The sequence below is a fragment of the Centruroides vittatus genome, unplaced genomic scaffold (genome assembly GCF_030686945.1).
Source record: "Centruroides vittatus isolate TY-2023 unplaced genomic scaffold, ASM3068694v2 contig_1450, whole genome shotgun sequence".
In the NCBI taxonomy this organism is placed as follows: domain Eukaryota; kingdom Metazoa; phylum Arthropoda; class Arachnida; order Scorpiones; family Buthidae; genus Centruroides; species Centruroides vittatus.
In genome coordinates this window covers 1070841-1088266 of record NW_027120902.1, presented here as the reverse complement: position 1 = coordinate 1088266, position 17426 = coordinate 1070841, and the positions used below count along the sequence as shown (strand labels likewise).

At 27.1% G+C, this 17426-nt stretch overlaps 1 protein-coding gene across 1 annotated transcript; it reads right to left on the bottom strand.

Moving 5' to 3' along the window:
- Positions 1 to 328: 328 nt before the first annotated feature.
- On the bottom strand, positions 329 to 16828 carry LOC136968374 (intraflagellar transport protein 81 homolog). The gene is made up of 15 exons (XM_067262389.1): positions 16810 to 16828; positions 15108 to 15257; positions 14930 to 15030; positions 14627 to 14807; positions 14392 to 14547; positions 11107 to 11217; positions 9910 to 9994; positions 8063 to 8226; positions 5580 to 5675; positions 5332 to 5478; positions 5106 to 5255; positions 4461 to 4679; positions 3877 to 3963; positions 836 to 993; positions 329 to 769 (listed from the first exon to the last, which is right to left on the bottom strand). Exons 2-15 carry the CDS (start codon positions 15249 to 15251, stop codon positions 547 to 549), a joined length of 2022 nt encoding a protein of 673 aa, XP_067118490.1. The 5' UTR covers positions 15252 to 15257; positions 16810 to 16828; the 3' UTR covers positions 329 to 546.
- Positions 16829 to 17426: the final 598 nt, after the last annotated feature.

Below are 17426 nucleotides of genomic sequence, written 5' to 3'. Positions count from 1 at the left end.
TTAAAAAACAAACAAAAACATAAACAAAAGATGTTTTATATGATTCCTTTTTCAACACTGAATGAACTACAACAGGATTGTCAGGGGAAAAAAGAAGGAACCTATGCTCTGGTGTAGGACAAATTGAATGCCCTCTTAATGGAGCATCACATTATTAAATATCTAATATAAAATTAATATTAGTTACTCAATAATTTATGAAAAAAGTGGAAATGTAATTTGTTTTAATACTTATAAAATATTAAGTGTATTAGGATTTATAACACTGGATATTCTGAAATTTCATCAATGTTAATAATTTGGTGATCTGATAGATACACAAAGTAAATAAAAACAAATTTTTTTTATTGTGTTCATAAATTATATAAGAATTTTAAAACTTTTAATAAGATGTATAAGCAATGCTTTATATTAAAATATTGGTGAAATCTTTGCATGTTTATACAAATAAATATTTTTATAACAATAATAAATAAACTATACAAATGGATGGAATAATCCTTTGAATTTAAGTGCAATAGTTTTATTTGTTTTTGCTGTTTTGACTTAGAGAACCAATCGATCGCTGACAACTGATGGAGGGGCGGCAGCTTTCTTGGCCTGTGCATCTTCCCAGCATTTCTTTTTGCATTCCATCAAACGTTGCAAATCACTCCACATTTTCATTTGTTTTTGATTTGCTTCTTGATTTTCCCTGATATCTTTTTGCTGTTCTTTCAATTGTTTAGACAAAACTTCTTGTTCTTGTATCCTCTTATTTAATTGCTCTCTACCAATAAGTTATTTTGATAAATTTTTATAATTATTTGAATATTTAAATACAATTTACAATTACCTCATAGATTTTTTCTTCTCTTTTGGATCACTGGAAACATAAGTTTTGATTTCATCTGCAATCATTTGATCTTTCAGTTCTGACATTTCTATACAGCAACACAAATAATGATAGCGAGATTCGTTGCTTGATATTTCATCTTGAAACTTCTGCACTTCCTGTGGAAATTTATATTAACGTTAATAAAATTTAGTATAAAAGAATATTTAGTACAATGTTTAATTTATAATCAGAAAATTAGATTGTCAGCTAATCTACTACTATGCTAGCATGTTAATTATATTTTTATATCACATTTAAATGTATGAACATAAAAGTAAGATTAAAATTACTTTAAAATATTACTTATAAGCATAATACTGTATAGATGTAAACAACTTTGTATAAATTAAATTTCTGTGAATGAAATAAAAAAAGAAGCTGGTGAGATGCCATGATGCCAACATATAGAAAATTAAAATTAAAATCAAATATTAAATATCAGAAAATTTCAAAATACACCAATAGTATTCTAATCAGTGTCTATAATCATAATCATACATTTTTAACAAATGGAGCAATAAGTGAAACAGTACTCTTTTTAACATGTGGAGATGTGTAAAAGTTACAGAAATAATTAACGTGAACAATAAATATTAAACAGAATTATGGAAAAGAACAGTCTATAAGTGGGGTGAAAGCCAGTACATAGTTCTCCTTGTTTGGATACCTCTTGAAATAAGCATCTAGGAATGATTGGCAATTATTAAATTATCTCTGTTCGGGCCAGCTAGTAAATGTTTAAATTCAAGCCTCATGGCAATTTTTTTTTTAAAGCTGCTTTGAACTTTTGAAAAATTCTGGAACTTTCTGCTCATACTTCTGTCGAATACCATGGAGCAATTTCTTTGGTTCAAGTGCTAGTTTTGTTATTCAAGACTGAAATTACAATAAACTCACCAGTTAATTGCTGCAGATGGTTTTGTTGTGCTAATTTTCCATTTACAGTTCATTGCTTGAGCACAGCACACACACCAATCTCTAATAAATTATTTTTAGCCAGAAATCATATTTTATCTCTATCTGGTTACTTATTGCATTTCCATTTAAAATCTATGAGACAAGTGAAGATATGAATAATGTATGTATATATATATATTATTATTATTACAAGTATTTATATAAATAAGATATGCACAACATATTCATAGTAGAGTTCAAATAAACAGGAGAGAGCATTGTATGTGAACATATGTATATTTAGTGCTGTGACTGGCTAAGTAAATTTATACAAAAATATCTGTTCTTAATAAATTTTCATTATTCAGATTCCTAAATTACAGATTTTCATAACTGTTTTATATTATCTATGAAAAATAACATTCTAGATGCAAGAGTTATTATATTATATGATGCTTTAAGTGGAATATTACTGTGAAGTTTTTATTTGTATGTAACAAACTATAATAATAATACATTTATGCTCCATAGATATAGTTTATAAAATGCTCTAGTAATTCTATGTATATTATATAATTGTGAAAATATTTTACAAATATTTTGTGTAAATTTGTAAGATATTATATTTTATATCATGGTGTTAGCACTTTATAACCATAAGATTATAATGGAATGTCATGAGAGGAATAAAATCCTATATTATAAACTTGCACTGAAACAAAGCTATAAAGGCAACAAGTTCAGATTAACTCATTTCTTCTAACAAGAAAGAAAATATTTCTTCAACTAATTAGATCAAATTTTCAAATGAGATGTAGACCGATTACTTGTTATATTGATTCAAGCTGACAAAATACTAAAAATTTCTGTGTACTAAAAATTACTATGTCTTGAAATTGTACCATTACATGTGTATATATGTACATAAAATAAAACAAACCATTAAGTTCACTATAATGATGGGGTATTTTAAAATATTCAATATCATAAGAGATGTTTTACCATATTAAATATAACTAAAATTTTGTTTTACTGACCAAATTTAGGATATTTTTGTAAAACATTTTTAATCAAAATTTGTAATTTTACATTTTTGAAAAAATATAAGTGCTTATGAATAAATATAAAAAGGATATACAACACTTTTGACATAATTATATTCCAAAGCTATTTTTTATGTATTTATACATTAGATATTAGTATATGATTATAATTTTATATGAAAACAAATAAATTTTCTAATGCTTTTAATGTATCCATATCTATTATGCAGATAGTATTCATGTTAATTTTAAATTTTTGCAATAAAACTGTTCCAATTTCAATACATTTATAGTAAATTGATGGGCGAGTGCCATCCAGAAACAACTAGCATATAAACTTGTTGTTATAACAATAGAAAGTTTAAATATTTTCTCTTCATTTAATTAGTAGAAAAATATAGTGAATTTCTAATTTATAGTTGTTAATTCTATAAAAATTTTAACATTAATGTAAATTTATTTGTTTAGACAGATATAAGGTTATCAGTTGAATAAATATTATATAACTTTGCGATTTACTTGTTAGAAAATCCAAAACATACTGTTTTAACATACAGCCAAAATTACTATTACATCAAATTAATCTTTTTTTTTTTTTTTAAATTCACCATCATGCAAATCAAATGCAATCTTCAGAAAAAATAATATCAAATAGCTTCAAATGATCAATTCAAATGCTTATTCTTGTTTATGATTATTTGAAGCTACTTTTTCACTGTTAACAAACAAACAAAAAACAGAAAAAAGCTAATTAAGGAAGCCAATGGTAAAAAAAAAGAAATCTTTGAGAAATGTCTTTATTTTGATTGAAAACATTTCTCAAAGATTTTTTTATTGTTGAGTATCAGAACTGATTTTATCAATAATAAATTAGCAAATTCAAAAATAATTCTGTAATGAATAAGTTTAACTTTGATTTTTATATATATTTGGAATTACTTTAATACTTTATCTCCTATTACATATGAATTTTTTATTTTATAGGCGTTTTTAACATTGACATAAATTCCTAATACATATCAAAATAATTTTTCACATTTACCAAAGAAGATGTATTACCTGTTCTAATTTTGATAAACCACTATCCAATCCAGCAGCACAAGAATCATAAGCAGATTTCTTCTGTTCATATTCAAAAGTCATATCCTAATATTAAATTTTTATATTAATAACTTAAAATATACATGAGACACAAATTATATCATTCATTAACAAATATAAAACATTGTCAAATCTTTAAAAAATATTTCTCTATGAATGCTGATTGTAATCAAAAGCAAAAGAGTTTATTGGAAGAGAAGTAATAAAAAAAATATATCTATATAAATACATACAGTAATTAATTTCTGAAATGATATAATAATAATATTAGTTTATTGTAAACACAGAGAAATTTTGTAAATTTATTTTTAATTTTTTAACAAACAGAGTCAGAAAAAGTTGTTTTATATGAAAATTTAAACCTGGTAAAGGAAGACTGATATTAAACAACATAAAATATACTTGTCTTTTATATTCAATGAATTCTCTAAGCATTTTGTTTAATATTAATTTAAAACTCAAAAGTAAATATTCTAGTTTCAACACAATTTATTTCTGTATTTTTAAATCAAAATATAATGTAAAAATACAAATAGACTAACTTGGCATTGCTGACGAAGAGGCCGCAATTCTTTAATTATTGGTGCAAGACGAGCTTTCTTTTCTGCAATTTTTCCATTCAGTCGTCTCACCATAGCAGACATTTCAGTTAATGTTTGACTTTTCTGTTTGTCTAACTCAGCTTTAGTAGAAGAAACTTTTTCTAATACTTCTTGAGTAACATGATATCCTCCAACCCCTCTTTGCTCTTCAACAGATGCCTGATATATTATAAGAATTAAAATTTAAAATATATAATGATAATTTTAGAACTCGGGCCTATTACAATTATATTTATTAGGCATTAAATATTTTAGATATTTTAATTATATCACAATTTTTTTTTATTAAAAATACTAAAGATAAATATTTTAATTCTTTTAAAAATTGATTTTAAATATAAAAAACTAACAGCGAAGAATGAATTTTCATTGAATAATATTTAATTTTTATAATTAGTATTATTATATTCCATTTTATTATTTAATAAATTTTTAATGTATAATTAATTGTAATTATAAATATAACCTATTTAAAATAAAATATATTTACTGATAAGAATAAGTTTTGGAATAATATTTAAAATGTTGATAAGTTAGAAATTACTGAATTACACCTAAATTTTAATATTAAATAAAGTTGGATACCAATGTTTCCAAAACAGCTTTTTCTTTTTGTTGTAGAAGTTCAGCTGTTCTAGCTAATACTCCACATTCTGCTTTGAGTTCTGCTAATTCTTGACGTTTCTTTTTATAAGTATTGCTTTTGCCTCTTAATTTATTCACATAACGTTTAAACTAAAGGTAACAATTAATAAATATTTTAAGTTATTTAATTTTCACATATTTCATGAACATATTTACAATTAATAACCTCATCTCCTTTTAGTACTTCTTCCCCATCTAATCCTTTTGTTTGTGATCGTTTTTCTTCAATTTCTTCTTGTAGTAAAGATAATTCTGATCGGCTCTCATTAAGTTGTTCAGCTGCAGTAAGTTTTCTTCTTGATATTATTGCAGCCTAAAAGTTTAAATTAAAATATAGCAAATTTTATTTTTTAAATGTGAAATATTTTAGCAAAAATACTGGATAAAAAAAATGTTTATAAATTTGAATTTTACCTGCTGTCTAAAGAGAGATAATTTATCATCAATTGGATCATTACTCATCATTTTCTTTTCAATTAACTGATTTATCTCACCAGTAAGTGATTGAATCTAAAATGGAAAAGTTTATTGTAATAACTATTAAAATAATTTAAATAATATTAAAAATATAAAAAATCTTTAGAATATCTTATTTCTGTCTTAATTTAAATAATAATTCTCATTTATCCTCTTTTAAATGATTAAGTCTAAATGAAATGGATGACGGCCGGATGGCCAAGCGGTCAAGGCGGCAGCCTACCGCTCTGGGGGACCCGGGATCGAATCCGAACGGGTCGAATAATCCCCAGGAATTTTTCGAGGGGTGGTCCGTTCGGATATGTCAGGCCCCATCCCTCACCACCCAGCCGCCCCATTGTGGGCCTGGCCGAACCCATAATGGGCCTTCTAAAAGAGGCCCTCTTAGTGCCCACAGGGCGGAAAGAGTTAAAAAAAAAAAAAAAAAAAAAATGAAATGGATGATGAAAATAACATTAAACCAAACCAAAACAAGAATTAGTTACAATTTCATTTACCTATAAATCATAAATATAATTTCTGTTGTTTTCTAAACAATTTTGATTTTTGAAGTGAAAACTTGTTTTAAAAGAAACAACAAATAGTTTTATTCAAGAGGAAAAAGCATAACAAAAAGATGTAAATTCTGTTATTTATAAAACACATGCAAATTTTTATTGCAAATACAATAAATGCAACAATAACATACATCAAAGTGGATTCAACTGAATCTGTAACTTAAATCTCTAATGAACAACAAAGGAATAAAGTATTACGAGTAAAAAAAATTTAAGTTTTACTAACTCTACAGTTCTTCAAAGACTAAATGTAGAACAGATGCACAGTAAAGTTATACATACGATAAACAAAAATATATACTAGAGGTTCTCTTGAATAATAGGATCAAAGATTCTTATTAGTCATTTAATTAATAAAGTTAAACTTTAATGATTATTTATTTCAATTATGTGTAATATGTTAAAAAAATGTTATGCATATCATCTTATTTCTTTATTAGCTTTTTCATATATATAAAAGTATACATATACACATCTTATTTTATCACTGTTTCCACTTTTTATAAGAGGTTAATCTGAAGAAGAGATAATTGGAGAAAGTTAACATTTTATACAACTAGAAAAGTAAGAGATAATAAAAATGTTTACTTTAAAACTCAATCTTGAGTTCGTAGTCCAACAAATTCATCAAGCATGGTTTCAAAGACAATATAGATAATAAAAATGTTATATTCATCATAATATATTGAATAATCAATATGTAATGAAATTTAGATATAATAAAAATTTGATGCATAGAAAAATTTCAAAATAAGTGTTGAAAGTTTTCAAGAAGGAATAAATGAAGAATAAGAAATATATATATAAATAAAGAAAAAGTTAACCTTTCAATAATGCATACAGAAGCTCTGGATGGGTTAATTAACACACAGAAATGTATGATGAAATCAATAATTTGGGAAAAAGTTGTAAATGAGTTCTTTAAAAATATTAAAAATAGAAAGAAATTAAACTAAAGTTCAAAGCATCAATTTTGAGTTTTGCTATAAAGCAATGAAAGTCAATAAAATATAATAAATTGATGACTGCATAAAAAGCAACAATTAAACACATTCACAACCTTTTTAAGCAGCAGAATGTCAATAAATGTAGAAGCTATCATATTCATAATAAATATTACAGTTTTTAAAAAATTTACTAAAGATTTATAGCTGTTACAGAAAGAAAATCTATACAAAAATAATTTAGATTTAAGCTATGGTACCACAAATAATAGTTTCAAAAGTTACTGTTATAAATATAGAATTGGTACAGAGTCATAATCCAGACCAGGGTTCTCAAGAAACATTTTAACATGGTTGCATGTACAGTTGTACCATGTTAAAATGTTTATTGATTGTACATGTTATGTTTTCACATATATGTGAAAACATAAGGATCTGTTACAATATCATCTGCATTCCTTTGCATTTACAATTTTATTATATAAGAAGAACTTCAGTCACAAACTGTCCAAAATGGCATATATTTTAATGATACTGAGTGAAAAAGTTACAAAATCAGCTCCCTGGATTGGAAAAACATGTAAAATTGACCTAGTAGCCATAAGAAATTTTCTTGGTTGCCACATTTGAGAATCTGATCTAGACCTTTCCTAGATCTTTAATCCAATTATTTTTCATTGTTTGGAAATTAAGATACAATTTTATTATACAATAACAGTAACTATCAATGTCAATTTAAATAGTTATTAAGACAAAGTAAAGAGTGCAGATTCATTAGTTCAATACTAATGCATCATTTTATCAATGCATGAGCAAGATATGTATGATATAATTTAAAAGAATAACATGAGCAAGATATGTATGATATAATTTAAAAGAATAAACTAGCTAAAAATATTATTAAAAAATTCCTTTATACCTTACTATTCAATTTATCTAAATCTGCTTGACCCATAGCAGGTTCTGTGACAACTTTTTGAAGATCTTGCAAATAACGTTGAGATGATGCTATTCCATTAGGTAATTTGTCTTTAACTAAATAACTATTAACTCTAACTTCTTCCTCTAATTTTTGCAGCAAACCTTTGGAAATAAAAATATATATTATTTCATTTAATTCCAATCTTTAAATAAAATAATTAGCTTATAATAGTATATTAATATTTATATATTCATAATATAAATATTATTTCATTTACTAATTTTAATATTTAATTAAAATTTATGTTCATTAAAATAGTGAATAAAACTGGTTTATGAATTTTTAAAATACATCAAAAATAATTTTGGAATGCTTATATTGATAACTTATACTATCCCGATAAAATATATTATTTAAAAAAAAATTAAATTTTAGTAAAAATAATACATTTCAATTTTTTAATTTGGTTTGGTTCAATCTAAAGGCCAAACTGAACTATTCTGGTAGTGCTTTTCAATTTTCATTTACAGATGAAACCAAAGAAAAATTTTTTTTAAAATATAATAATTTCTAAAATAAAAGTAATTCCTATAAAGATTTTATAATTTTGATAATCATATAAAGTTGTATCATCTAAAGATTCTAAGAGCATTAATATCAGGTGAGTTTAGACTTCATTGAAATGTAAACTGAAACAAAGCAGTTCAAAAATTTTTATATATTCAAATGGAATAATATAAACCTTAAAATAAATTAATGTAGTCAGAGAGTGTAGAAATTGAATGGATGTAGTGTGGTAATAAGTGAGTGTTTATATAATTTAGTGTTTTTCCTACTAACTTGAACGTGTTGATTTTTGGTATCCGTGGTCTTTGTGTGGGATCTGTACCTGTATATTTAGTGAGTATTTCCTGAAATATAAGTGCAAGCATATTAACTAAATTTATGTCTATGTTATCAGTCGTGGATGAGGAAGTGTCTTAGTGGTCTTAGTGTAGTTGTTGTATGTCTGCTATAATCAGTGCTTGTTGTTGGATTATCCTGACAAGTTACATGATCTTTATTAATGTTAAATGTTTCTATCTTTTGAAGTATTTGATCAGCAATCTGCTGTTTGATAAGTTTGTGTATAATTTTTCTTTTTTTTTTGATCAACAACCTTTTGTTCGGTGACAGTGAGGTGAGGATATTGTTGTCTGTATGCTGACAGTATTTGTTTAAAGTCTTGTGATGGTGTTGTAAGTACAGATGACAAACTTGTTCATTTCTATTGTCCATTTCATCCATTGGTATGGTTTTCCAGCCTTTGTGGTCTATGGGTGCATTGCCACAGAAACACAAGTGCTAGGTTAGTTCCTAACTTCTGTCGAGGGTATTGCAGTAGCCATGCTTGGGCTGGCGCTGCTTTTGCCACTGGTAACCAAGGGAGACTTTGGCCTATTTTTCGAACGTGAGCCTCTACCTAACCCACAAACGCGAACCTTGTTAACCCAGGCAACGTCTGAGCCAGTATCACACTTAGATCTGGTTACTACCATGATAAATATCTCCACAGAATATGGGTTATTCTTAACTTCAATTCTCCCCATAGACCTTACTAGCATGGATGTCCTTACCAGGAGCTTGTGCTCCAGCCTGCATTGCCCTATGGATCAGTAAAATTACTGGGCTCTCCCACCATGACCAGGTGGTGACCATGGGAGAGTTACTATTATTATATTAGTGGAGTGTGTCCTACATAGCATATACACAGGTACCTAGTGCTATGCTGGACCAAAGTGAATTCATAACTATAGAAAAATTACTAAAAATTTTGTAAACTAATAAAATTAATTAAACCTTGCCTTCAGGTGTTGCACCAAGACTTGAATGCTTCATATCTTTCAAACGTTGTCCAAGTCTCTGAATTTTTTGTTCAGCATGTATAAGCTGAAAACCATCAATTTTCATTAACAAGTAAAATCAACATTAAATTATTACAAGTTAACTCTATATTAATTTTATAATATCAACTTATTCTATAATTACCGTATTTTACGGACTATAAGACGCACTTTTTTTCTTCGAAAAATTGCCTCCAAAATTCAGGTGCGTCTTATAGTCCATAGCGTCTTATAGGTATTTTTTTTTTTTAATTGTTTAAAAATTAAGGTGCGTCTTATAGTCCATAGCGTCTTATAGTCCGTAAAATACAGTAACAAATATAATATACACTGCTGGTCATTAAAATTGGTACACCATAAAGGAAGGCAAATAGCAAAATCATGTTTATTGTACAATGGGATGAAGACATGATTAAATTGACAGGTAATCTTGAGATACAGAGACCCAACATGTACCTTTCATGCATATTTTGCATTTGTTGCATGCTGCCTTCATGGTGTACCAATTTTAATTTAATGGCAAGCAATGTAATTCTTAAAACACATCCCTAAACTACCTCTAAACACACATCCTTCTACCTATGCATCCAGTTGTGAAGTAAAGGAGGAACATCCCTAAACATTAAAGTGCACAAAAAATTATTTTCAATTAGCAATATGCAGTACTTACTCAAAATAAATTATAAAATATAAGTAAAACTGTAATTCATTACACACTGAATTAACATTGATTAAATTAATTAAACTAAACACATTGAAAATATACACTATATACATTTTCTGAAATGCATTATTTCTCAAGGTCTTGCTGAAATTACAAGATTTCATAAGAATACCAAAATCAAAAACTATTATAGAAAAATTATTCAATAAGAAAGCTAAAGAAGATCAGTAATAATGAATTAACAAATAACTAAATTACTAAGTAAAATGATAGAAAAATTTTGTGAATACAATTACATGCATTTTAAAATTGTTAACAGTTTTCAAAGATGACAAATTGTCAAAAATATCAAAATGTTGGATTCAATTTAATATTTGTTTTTTTAATTATATTAATTTAAAAAATATTTTTGACAATTTTATTATTCCTTAAACCTTTATATTTTGAATTATTATTTTAAAATAAAATAATTAAAGTTATACATTAACACTTACGGCATTTCTTTGTTCTATTTTCTGACTAGCCAAATGTTCAGCTCGATCCTGTTCTTCACGCAAGCTTTTTGCTACACTAAGCATAGCATCTTTACCAGGATGCGATTCAACCTATAAAATTAAGACCGATGCTAATAATCATATAAATGTCATTATAAAATTATTCAACAGATATTCAATTTATAATTGAATAAATGAGTCATATAAATGTGTTAGAATTTTTTCAAAATAAATAAAAATAAGAAATCTTTAAAAATATAAATTTACAATGCATATGATAATAAAAGCAAGAATAACTGAAAAGAATAATTTATTGTACAATAAAAAATAATGTACTATTTTAAGCAAATTTTTGTTTAATAATAATAGGAAGTGTAAGAAAGTCATTTTTGCAGTTAGTTTTGATTTTAAAAGAACTTTATACTATTTTAAAGTAAATGATCATCGTGATAAATGACTTGGTCTATGCAACAGTGGAATATCCAGGATTTTGAGAATATGGGTGCTGCTCAAGATAGATTTAAAGATATAGGCATGTGTTCCCTGTCAATTTTTGGAGAATGTTACTCAATCACCTTATAGCAGGGATGCACAGATCATGGCCCTCCATTGATTTGCTGGCGACCTGCCTCACCATTATTTTGACTTTGAAATAATGCCCTGCTCAAATGTATTTGATCTTAATTTAATTAATTAATTAAAAATTAATAACACAGCTTTCAAATTCCCATAATCGATTCAAATAAAAGTTATTTATGTTTTATTGGATGTCTTCTACGAGTTCACAAAGTTTTGTAATAATATATCCAATAGAAACTTTTTTTACTTTTTTTTTCAGTTCCCACTTTTAACAATGCTACAGGGGACTGAATAATCGGTAATTTATTTCAATATACTCAGTAAAGTCAACACATCTGGCAAGATAGCTATCTCCCCCGTTACTGAAGCTATTATCTTCAGGTTTTCTTTCAGAAATTTTGCATTTAGGTGTGATTCTCTACAGTTCCAGTTTTCTGGTAAAGTGGTTGTTTAAGGTTTTCTTTGTTTGAACAAGAAACAATAACTTTAACTGAATACATTACAAAATAAATGAGTTTTTAAACAAAAAATGAATTTAAAAGACATTATGTAATTAATTATGCATCAATTTAACTAGTCAAATGATAAGTAATTTTTAAAATTTGCATATGCACATAGCAAAGTAGCTATGGCACTAGGAGTGGCATTTGGGCATGCCAGGGACAACTGTTATCATTCAGTTGTCAATGCAGGCACCATCCACATGGTTTTATGTTGCACTGTATTTTATGATGTGTTTGATTCGTTGGCAATAAAGATAAATGTGAGATTCTGGAGGGGGCAATTAGGTAATTAGATTCATTAGTTAAACTAATATGCAGTTAATGCAGAAGTGGAAAAAACCCACTTTCTTTCCCCACCACCTAGCATTGCCAGTGACCTCTGATCTGATAGATAAGGACAATCATAATAACCATATAAATTGACAATTTTAACAATGTTTTGAATAAGTGTTGAGAAAAGCTAAACATATGGTTATTAATGAGGGAAAACATCCAAATCAGTTAAATTATGAGGTAAGAAGAGTCACAACACCTCAATGGTGGCATCTAAGAACAAATTTGTTGCCTTATAGGCAGAGCTGTGGAATCGGAGTCAGTCATGGAGTTTTGGTATTTTAGTTGGAGTCATGTCACGAAAGTTGTGGTTTCAACAATTAATTTTATAAAATCCCATGGCCTTAATCACCAACAGTTTAAAAAGTTTCTTGAAGACATTGAAAGCAAATATGGTGACTTAATTTTTTACACAGAAGTGAGGTGGCTAAGTTACAGTCAAACATTGGAGCAGTTCCTAAATTTAATTGATGAAATTGAAATTTTCATAACTAGAAAAACAAGTGTCCCTGACATAAAAAATCTGGATTGGTTATGTGACTTAGCTTTTCTGGTTGGCATTACTAATAATTTAAATATGATAAATATGCAAAGATCAATTGGTTACTCAACTTTACAGCCACATTTTGTCTTTTCAGTGCAAGTTAAATCTATTTCAAACTTCTTGTAAACCCAACTGAAGTCAGGGAATTACATCTCTGACTTCAGCTGGGTTTGGGTTTACAAGAAAGTTTCTGAAAAGTTCAATGTCAACTTCAAAACTGTATATGTTGAAAAGATTTATAACTTCATATCAGCTTTCAAGGATCATTTTTCTGATTTTCAAAAAGTAAAACCGTTGTTAAAATTTATTTAGAAACCCTTTTGCCATTTTGCTCAAAAATGCACCTGAATCAGTACAGCTTGAACTCATCAACATGCAAAACAAACCTGCAAAATAAATTTAATGAAGGGAATTTATTAAACTTCTATTGTTGTATCAATAAAAACAATTATAAATTGTTGCTAGATGATGCATTAAAATGTGCAAGCCTCTTTGGGTCAACATGTATTTGTGAACAAACTTTTTCAGTCATGAATATTAACAAATTGAAAATAGGAACTCCTTGACTGATAAAAATTTAGAATCAATTTTGCAGTTGGCCACTACAAAACTCAAACCAAACATCAAATCAATTGTCAAATCAATGCAATGTTATGTATCAAATTCACTTACTTTTTATTATCTTTTTTGTAACAATTATGATAGGTATAAATAAAATAAACAATATATGGTAGATAACTTTCAAGTTTTTTTTTTTTTTTTTTTTTGGCAACCCTCCCATAAGTTACAGTGGATCTATGTGGCCCTTGGTCTTAACAAGTCTGTGCATCCCTGTCTTATAGTATACAATTACCTTTAAGTATATTTACTTTACAACTTAGTTACCTAACCTTTCTTAACTGAAGTCCATGCAATATATTTTATAATATTTATTTTTATTTTAAATTAACAAAACATTGTTTTGGTTTCAAGAGGGTGATATACCGTATTTTACGGACTATAAGACACATTTTTTTCTTCGAAAAATTGCCTCCAAAATTCAGGTGCGTCTTATAGTCCGTAGCATCTTATAGGTATTTTTTTTAAAAAAACTGCTTAAAAATTAAGGTGCGTCTTATAGTCTGTAGCGTCTTATAGTCCGTAAAATACGGTAGCACCATAAGCACCACCCGAATAAACCTCTTGTATGCAATTACAGTATATGTTTTATGTAATCATTACAATTGTTTCTGTTCATTTACAATATATTTTGTTTTCTATCCTTTCAAATAATAAAAATCAAAAAATAAATAATTTCACAATAGGTAAATTTTTAAGTATATTTACTTTTCGTTTTAATCTATCAATCTTTTTGGTCAATTGTTCTCTCTCTTCTTCCATATGTCCAATATCTTTACGAATTTCCTGAGTTGAAAATCCACTGTTGCGTAATGATTCATATTGCTTATGCACTTCTTTAAATTCTTCTATTAACTGTTCATACTATAAAAGAAATGAAAATAAAATTTAAAAGTTATAAGTTTATATAAAATATATAAGAATTTATATCTCAATATACTACCTGTTCATACATATCTAAAACATCTGAATCACCTTCTACATCAGGAGCTAATTCAATTTTTACTAAGTAACGTGCCAAATATGCTCGCTTTTTAAGTTCAGGTAAACGACGAAGTATCCATTCAAGAATGTGATGTACAACAGCTTTATCACCAGAAACAATGCCTTGTCTAAAAACACTTCTGTATAAATGAATTAATTATTCTTACTTTATTATTTTATAACTTTAATACTTTATTTAAACTATTTTTAAATACTTTCTTGAAAATTTAATAAAAACAAACTGTTTATAAATACTACTGACAAATCCATATCTGGAGGTGGTCTGTATTTCATGACTCTTAAGAAATCCAATGTTCTCACAACAAGATTTTCTGGATCTTCTGTCTTTATATCCATTTTCATCTATAAAGTTTAAGGAGATATTTTAAAATTATATTTTAAACAATACTTTTTTATTGAATAAGTAATTTTAAACTTACTTTAGGATCTATTTCAGCAAAGATAGAGTTTAATAACTGTAATAGCTGTTCACTACGCAATGCATCAAAACTAATTAAATTAAATTTTTTATTAAATGGTTCTTTGTTCAATTCTTGAACAATAAACTTGATTTGTTCACTCATTCTGCTCTGTAAGTAGTAAAGGTAAAAATTAGCAATATTTAATTTATAAAAAAAAAATTAGAACATTTATATAAATTAATATTTCAGAAAATCTACATATGTATTATTAGATTATTCATCTATTTTATTATTTGCAAATAATTCTTACAATTTTAGTATCAAAATTTTAAATACTATATATTGTATATAGCTGTATGTCCTGTACTAATAGCATTTTGCTTGGACACAAAATATAAAAATACTTAAAATGTCTTCAAAAATAAAAGAAATCATTAGATTCTCTTATCTTTTTTTTGCAAATATAGAATACTAATAGCAATAGTAATCATAATTGTTTACAAATTACTTTTAAGTATTGAATTTTTATTGTATTTCAAAATCTATTTCTAAAGTATACAATTTAGTAAGGGTAATTATTAAAGTAGTCCATCCATAAAAACTAAAAATGTAAAAATTACCACTGCATATGTCAAACAATAAGTTAATCAGTGTCAAAATTAGTATTTTTACATAGTGATTATAAAATTTATCTGTCAAATTTTAATGGTAATGATGTTATAAACTTTAACTGTATACTCATGGCTTATGTTAATGTATATAATTGTGATTCCAGTATAATGATATTTTTTGTGTGAGATTCATCACAATGACCCATAATGCTGAATGCTGAATTACTATTTTATTAGATTCAAAATCTGTCATTATGCTTGATAATTATAAATTTAATATACAATAAGCTTCTGTGAAGATAAAATTTTAACTAAATCTTTCTATTCTTGAACTATTTCAGACAATATTATCTATTAACAGATCATGAAAGTTCCAACATTCGTGATCTGGTTTGAAATCAGTGGTACATTATAGCTTCATGGGGCCCAGGCAAATTTGAAATAAAGGCCCTCACAGTATAGTTTGTTTGTTTGATGTTAAGTTATGGCAACGCAACACTTGGGCAATCTGCCTAGGGGGATGCCTTCCGGGAAGTTTTAAGGGAAACTGGCCCCTATTTAGGCATTACAGACATGGAGAAAACCTGGAGAACTCCACATGGCCAGCCCGTCTGAGCGAGGTGCATGTTCAGGGTACGAAGACCGCTTGGCGACTGGTTACAGTGTAGACTTCAGACATTTTTCTTCAGGAGAATGTTTTGGGGAAATATTTTCTTGTTCGGGGTCCCATTGGTGGAGCCCCTAGGCAATTGCCCATAGGATAATGTGCCACTGTGAAATATTATAAATGCTTCAAGAAGCATAAATGAAAACAATAAAGAACATTTCTTGAATCATTATTTTTTTCTTATAATACACTGGATCATTTATATCATTTTTCAATTTTGTAATACTTCAAACATTTATAAATGCCTTTAGCAGGAAATTAAATTTAAATAATTTATTTAACTTCAAAAATATAATTTAATTGAGTCAATCTGCACTGATGATATCAGATTTCAGTGTATATTTATAAGAATCAACATCTAGAAAAAGATCAAGGTACTTCAATACGTAATAAATGATTCTATTATGTAATTACATAAAGGAGGATTTATAAATACGTTTACCAATTTACGAAACGCTCTAAACAAACATAAATATGCGACTCTTCGCCACCTACTTCTTTTCGATTATAATAAAATATTCAATTTTATAATTACATTAAACTTAATTTAACAAAAAGCTAATTAAAATTATTAATTTTTATCAAAAGAAATAAGTAAATGATTTATCGCTAATATTATTTGGATTTTTGTTTCACTTTTCGTTTCCAAAAATTAAGAATTTTTTTTTATGTCGAGCTAGAACGAGCTAGAATATACTATATAAATGAAGAAATTAAACATATAATCGTAGTTTTTGATATGATGCTGACAGTTTCACAGTTTTAGAATAAAAACGCGTTCGTTTTTACCTGACGCGTAACTCTCGTTTTTTGTTAATGCGCTTTCTAGAGAGAGATCTATAACCTCACTTAAACCGGCATGCCAGTTTTTACCCTACGGAAATATCTGATTTCATGACCTGCCCGGATAGACCGGCATGCTGGTCATTTCGGTAATACGGTAATACAGAAACCTTCCTGCAAAATTTCAGAAACTTTCGAAAGTACAGGAGTTATTAAGCTTCAAAGAGGATAAACAAAATCGTTCCACACACACATACACTAGCATCCATACATGCA

Coding starts and splice junctions, on each gene's coding strand:
- LOC136968374 (XM_067262389.1), bottom strand. CDS start 15,251: ATGAGTGAACAAATCAAGTTTATTGTTCAAGAATTGAACAAAGAACCA. Junction 15,031..15,107: donor TTGCTGAAATAGATCCTAAA/GTAAGTTTAAAA, acceptor TAAACTTTATAG/ATGAAAATGGATATAAAGAC. Junction 4,680..5,105: donor AAGCTGTTTTGGAAACATTG/GTATCCAACTTT, acceptor ATAATATATCAG/GCATCTGTTGAAGAGCAAAG.